This window comes from Cotesia typhae, unplaced genomic scaffold (genome assembly GCF_013202065.1).
Source record: "Cotesia typhae breed Kobodo isofemale line unplaced genomic scaffold, CoteBio_Ctyphae contig_20, whole genome shotgun sequence".
Lineage (NCBI taxonomy): Eukaryota > Metazoa > Arthropoda > Insecta > Hymenoptera > Braconidae > Cotesia > Cotesia typhae.
In genome coordinates this window covers 5,645,879-5,652,415 of record NW_027423725.1, presented here as the reverse complement: position 1 = coordinate 5,652,415, position 6,537 = coordinate 5,645,879, and the positions used below count along the sequence as shown (strand labels likewise).

The 6,537-nt window shown below is 26.6% G+C and overlaps 1 protein-coding gene across 5 annotated transcripts; it reads left to right on the top strand.

Moving 5' to 3' along the window:
* Positions 1–57: 57 nt before the first annotated feature.
* On the top strand, positions 58–5,363 carry LOC141538001 (suppressor APC domain-containing protein 2). 5 transcript variants are annotated; one of them, XM_074259251.1, is made up of 6 exons: positions 58–79; positions 2,663–3,509; positions 3,642–3,785; positions 3,856–4,065; positions 4,944–5,086; positions 5,156–5,363. In XM_074259251.1, the coding sequence occupies exons 1-6, from the start codon at positions 75–77 to the stop codon at positions 5,160–5,162; spliced, it is 1,356 nt and encodes a 451-aa protein (XP_074115352.1). In that variant the 5' UTR covers positions 58–74; the 3' UTR covers positions 5,163–5,363. The 5 variants fall into 5 exon arrangements, with proteins under 5 accessions (XP_074115352.1, XP_074115349.1, XP_074115351.1 ...); XM_074259248.1 differs by having other exon boundaries at positions 3,642–3,788; XM_074259253.1 differs by lacking the exon at positions 58–79 and adding an exon at positions 2,204–2,478 and having other exon boundaries at positions 3,642–3,788.
* Positions 5,364–6,537: the final 1,174 nt, after the last annotated feature.

The following is a 6,537-nucleotide window of genomic DNA, read 5'->3' as shown; positions in this document are numbered from 1 at the left end:
GTATTAGTAATTCTAGTTCAAAGAGTCATTGTTAAAAAACATTATTAGAGATTTATCCTTTTTACTTTGTTATCATGATGTAACTTTTTGAATAATTTCTCTATAACATGTTATGAATAAGATTATTTATTAGAATGTATAGAATGTATTTTTTGAAAAAATCGTTTTTTTTTTATAATTAAAAATTCTACTTATAATTTATAATTATTTATTTATAATAATTTATAATTTATAATTCTACTTATAATTCTACTTATAATATTTCAGGCATAATTCCTGACATATTTTTTGGAAGAAATATAAGTTACTTAGTTCTGTATTTTTTTTTTATTTATTGTTGCCGTATGAACTTAGAGTCTTTAAATAAAGTTTGTTTGAATTTAATCATGTCATGATAATAATTTCCGTTTTGTTTCTATTTTTGAAAATTTCTGATATACCCTTTAAAGAGGATATACTCTTTCTTTTCGTAAATCATTATAAAATCTAAATGTTTTTTTCAAATAATACTTATCGATTACAGGTGCTTGAAATAAATGATTAGTATGCTTGAAATAAATTAGTCTTTTAATTTGGTTTTAATTTTTTTCCTACGTCATTAAAAAGTAGCGCAACTCAAAAGCTTACCTGGATACGTGGTGGTAATCGTGAACATTTCTGAAAGTAGTATGGATACCGATAAATGAAATTTTTTTTTTAATATTTTTTACAGGTACTTTTTACTGTATCGTGATAAGTTATCAACTAACATGAAAAGTTTATATATATTATTTATATTATTCGCGGTGTTAATTTTTTACTGTATCAAAATAGTACAAATAAAAATTATGTATATAAAATATTTACTGAAAAATGCACATTATTAAAAATGATAAACATTCTTATTGTATTCTACTAAAAGGAAAAAAAAAAAATATATATATATATATATATATATATATATATATATATATATATATATATATATATATATATATATATAATAATATATAAATAAAATAGATTGATTTTCGAAAATCGAGTTGTAATCATACTTCCGCGCGCGCGCGCGTGTGTGTGTGTGTGTGTGTGTAAACTTCTCATAAGTTTGAACGACTTAGACCGATCAAAACGTAGTTTGCGGCATCAAAAGAGTTATATTGTCCTTAGATTTATTTCATACAAAGCTGAACCAATTTAGGACGATCAATTTTAAAGAAACTATGAAATAAAATTTTCGAAAAAGTGTTTTTTTGGAATAAATTTTGAACTACTGTACCGATCACTTCAATAATTTGATCAGCTCTGAATCTCTGAAAACAATGTCAAATGCTGCAGACCATGCTTTCATCAAAATCGGTCGAATAGATCCAGAGATGTTCGAGAGAGAGAGATAAGCCTAGGGTATTCTTCTTTATTTGATTGTGCTAAAAAATGACGTGAATGCTGCAAACCGCATCAAAATCGGTTGATTTGTTTGGGAGATATCATAATTCAAAATTGTCAAAGAGAATTTTTCTCAACAACCTCTAGATTTTCGAGCTTGAAAATGTATAAAAGTTTTGTTTTTTAACCTAAGAGAGCTTAAAATTTCATAATAAAATATTTTTTGAGCGAGCTGAGATTGAATATAGCGGAAATTTTTAGAGACAGTCAGCAAAGTCAACCGTTTTTCAAATTTTTTTTGTTGTTAATAAGCGCATTTTTTTAACCTATTTGTATATGATTTAACTGACCATAATTTTATAGTAAAATATTTTAAACTAATACTATCGTTTTATTATAATTATATCAATTTGTTTTGAAATCACTAGATGGTTTTAAAAAGTGATTTGGGTTACAGGATAAAGTGTTGTACATTCTGAGAGTCAATCACATATCCACTCTTATCCACTCTTATAATTTAGATGAAAAATATAAAAATATATAATGTAAGCAAACTATTCGTAACGTGATTGGTCAAATATATCATAAGCATGAAAATATATGTAAACCCTAAACTCAGGCGCGCGCAAATTTGAATTCTAGTGTAGTATATATTTGTTACTGGTGAATTTCGCGATTTTAAATATACTATTATCAGCATGATGTTTGAAATTTTTTCAGCAGATGGCATTATAGTCATCTTTCTTGGTCCCTATTTCTTAGTCTTTTCGAAAAATTCCACTAGGGGCCTCATTTATATGTCTGAAATCACTTGTTATTAAAATTAGTACAGTAAGCATACAGTGTAAAGGTTCAGACATTAATAATAGCCTGGGCCCAAGTCTCTATTATCAATTAGTAGGAAACCTAAAGTGCCTTCTCTTTTTGTTACATATAAGGTTCTATTTTTAAGTAAATTTTTAAGATGACACTCACAAGTATTTGAGCGTAAAAAAAAACTATTTGTCCAATTACCACCTTTTCTCTACAAGTTGTCATTCTTGAAAGTTAATAAACGGCTGTAAACTAAAATGCTCAACGTAAAAATAACATTAAAACCAAGTTTGTTTTTAAGTGAAGTATTCATTTAAATGTGAAAGTATTTAAGTATCCTGTAATATTACACATTTATAAATATTTTTTACGATGTATTTTTGCGATATCGTAAACAATATTCTTCACAATCATTTGCAATATTTTTATGTATGTTGTAGCGTTTTAAAAGTTAAGAAAAATAAATAATATTTTTAAAAAATAGGGCACAAGTGCAATCGTTAAAAATGGATGAACTTCCAAAAAGCTTTATTAGTGCTATGCGAATATTATTTGGGATTATGGACCATGAAAACACTGGATTTATCAAATATGTAGACATCGAAAAACGATGGCAACATGATGGGACGCAAGAATTACCTAAAGATGTGCTTGAAAACTTAAAAAAATTCACTTCACCAGATGGATTATTAACATTCGAACGCTTTTGCTCTGGTTTGAAAATATGTTTGCAACAAAAGCAAAACGGTATTGGATCTGTAACTAATCAAGGTCAATTTATAGCACCTCTATCGGTGTCGAATTCGAAAATAAATAATCCTATAAAAAATTTAGTGACATCTTCAAATACAGCCACCATACGACCCAACAATGCTATATTACAGCAACGTACATTTAGCATGCCTCAATTATCAGAACCACGTAAAGATCCCCGAAATGTTTCGTTAGATATGTCTAAAGGAAGATCAACTAGTGATATAAAAACTGTCAAAATATTTGGTCCTCCAAAACCTCCGAGAACTGGTGCTGCTACTGAAGGCCGTGTATTTAGCACTGATCGTAATTTTGACAAATTAGAAATAAGAACAACGTTACATAATTGGCAGGTTGGACTAATGTTGAACGAAGAAAAATGCCCTCAAAAAAAACAACCCTCAAATCCAAACTATAATGTTGACGCCAGAAGTTTATCTAAGTCTCAAAAAAATATAAGAGATACAAAATTGATAGAAACACAATCTAATCATTTTGGAATTGCTCAAAAAAAAAGTATCTCCAGGAAAAAAGAGTCTAGAAGGCATACTTTGCAAAATGGCATTGATTATAACATGGTATAAATAAATACTTTTATTAAATCATTAACTACTCAAATTACTATCTAACAAATTAATGAAATGAAATACTTTTAATTTTAATTTACTTTTATATAATACAACTAATTTGTATAATAATTTTAATTTTAGATGAAAAGAATAAAACAGATTGAAGAAGAAAAAGACATGTTGCTTCAAGGTTTTGGAGCTATTGATAAAGCTAGAGATTGGTATTTACAACAAATTTCCACAACTCAAGACAAGATAAAGCATCTTGGCGAAATGGCTTCTTATGTGGTAAAAATGAAGAAAGTATACATAGAAAGTAATAAGTAGTGAATAAAATCATTTTTACTTGACACAGGAACAATGGACTGAAGCTCAACAGGAACGTTTAGAACTACAACGTGCACGTATTCTTGAAGTGAATCGTCATTTAGCAGCTCTTATAAACAGTTGGGAAAGAGGTGGTCTTCCTCTCCACATGAATTTAGCATTTTTGAATCGATCTTCGCCACAACTAAATCAAGATATACTATCACGATTAAAGCATCAAAACTGCAGATTAACTGAGGTAAGAAAAAAAAAGATTATTTAGTTGCCGAACTAAAAGATAAATTTCACTACATTAATTAATTTTTTTTTTATAAGTAAATTTATTAATTTCTATTAAATTACTAAAAATTCATAGATCTCAATACGTTGGAATTTTATAACAATTATTACTTCCAAAGTAGTTAAGCGATTTTATCGTTACTTGTTGAAAATTATATGCTTATATCATTTAGTGGCTATTGCTAGCTGAATATTAAATAAAATTTTAATTTCTGAATGTATTTGATTACTATGTTTATTTTGAATTCTGAAAAAAATAAACTCGAAAAAATTAAGTCCTGAAATTTTAATAGGAAAAAGTGTTGGTCATAATGTTGACGAACATATTCTTTTTCAAATGATCTATTGTCAGGAAAATAGTATTCGGAATAATAGTGGTGGATCTATTTTTTGCGATTACCGTAAATGTTATCGTTACTTCAAAATAATTCAAAAGATAAGTTTTCGAATTGATAAAGTTTTAAAATAATAAATGATATTATGAAGTATTGTCCACAAAAATTAAATTATTGGAGTAGCTTTTACACTTAATAAAATCGATAAAATCAATAATAGACTTTTAGAGCTTGAAAATTTATCACTCATACATTTTTAAACCAAAACGTAAAAATAATACACCATTAAACGCAGTGTTTCATGGGTCTTAGGAATATGAATGCTAAAATTAATCTCTCAGTTTTTCAACCAATAAAATTCTTGAGATTTATAAAACTTACTAAAACATATTATGTTGTAATGCAATTATATCATTATGAGAACAAATACAATTTTATTAAATTTGCCCGAAAATATCCTATTAATTAAAATTTTTAAATGTTTTTATTTAATTTATTATAGGAAGTAAATAAACAAAACTATAAAATTAATCTGCTTGAACAAGAGAAAGATTCTCTCATGCGAGAATTATACAATCATCAATCAGGTATAATTCAATCACGACGATCAACTACAATTCATGAGCAGCATGATCAGACATTTATGTAAGTATTTATTACACATTATATTCAATAAAAGAAAGATTATTTAACTTTTATCTATTCAATTTTCAGCATATGATTATTAGTAAAAGGCAATGAGCTCTTTTGATAAAATCGGAATGTGAAAAGTTGTCATTTTGCTGTAAACAAGAAAATTTATCTTTTATACTGAATTAATGAACTTTATTTTTTGTAACTTCATGTAAATCTGATTTCATTAACCTATATGTATACCATGTGTAATTTTCGTCCACTAAATATAAAACTAGTATTTTAGCAATTCAATGCCCAAGTTATTCATAATATTTTTAGATCAATTTCATATTAATTGCATAAGAATGAAAATTAAATTTTTTTTTACGCCAAATTGTAAACGAAACAGAAGTTTTTTATCATCTCAAGATAGTTATAAAATATTTTGTGTTTTTTGATTACATCGAGAGTGATCTCCAAAAAAATTCTTTATCTCTGGATATAAAAACTACACAGAAAAAAAAAATTAACTGATTCCAGAAAAACAGTTTCTTTAAAATTATTATTTGTTTTTCAATTATGTAAAAGTGAGGTTCCATCTATTTTATCTCTTAATTGAAAAAATCGAAAAATGAAGACATTCACAGTTTTTAATTTTTCGTGTTTTATTCTTCGGCGGAAAAAAAATAAAATTTAGTTTGATATTCCTACAATCGAATTTTAAGGAAATTTTTAGATTCGAAAAGTCCTTGAATATAAATTTCGACTTGTAATTAACAATTTAGAAGATACATTAAATTTCGAGCACTAATACATTTTTTTCATGTTGTGCATTGAATCTAGAATTTTTAACTTATAATATATCATAATTATATTCTGGAGTTACATAAAACCCGTATCTTTATCTTTAGTCTAGTCAAAAAGTGAGTTTTCAGCGAAAAATCGTTAGACCACTCTTGAAAATATGGCGATTGGTACATTGAATTCAGAATTTAATTCTGAGAAATCGGAATTTTTTAATTTATCCTCTATTAAAAATTTCATTTGTTATAAACAAAAAACGAAATGGAAAAAAGGTAGTCTCCATTTTGTTTCTATAACTTTAAAAATATAAAAGATATCTGAAATTTGAAAAAAGATCCTAAAAGAGGATGAAATTTTAGTAAAACAAGTCTTGACTCTCGGAGTCGTAGCTCCATTATTTATTATAATTTTAATTTAACGTTGAAAGTTGGGCTCCACGCAGCCGTTTTGGAGCCTAGGCGTCCCTGCCAAGCAAAGTATGCAACACAAAATAATTTTTTTATAACATTCAATATTAATTTAAAAATCTGAATAAATTATAATGTCATCTAGACACTTGAAGGAATATAGTCCCGCAGAAAAAATTTTTTTAGCTTAATTTTTGTTTAAGTTATTCAATTGTTAATTAACAAATTTTTCGGAGACTTGAATTTTAATAAAATCTTGTATAAAAGTTT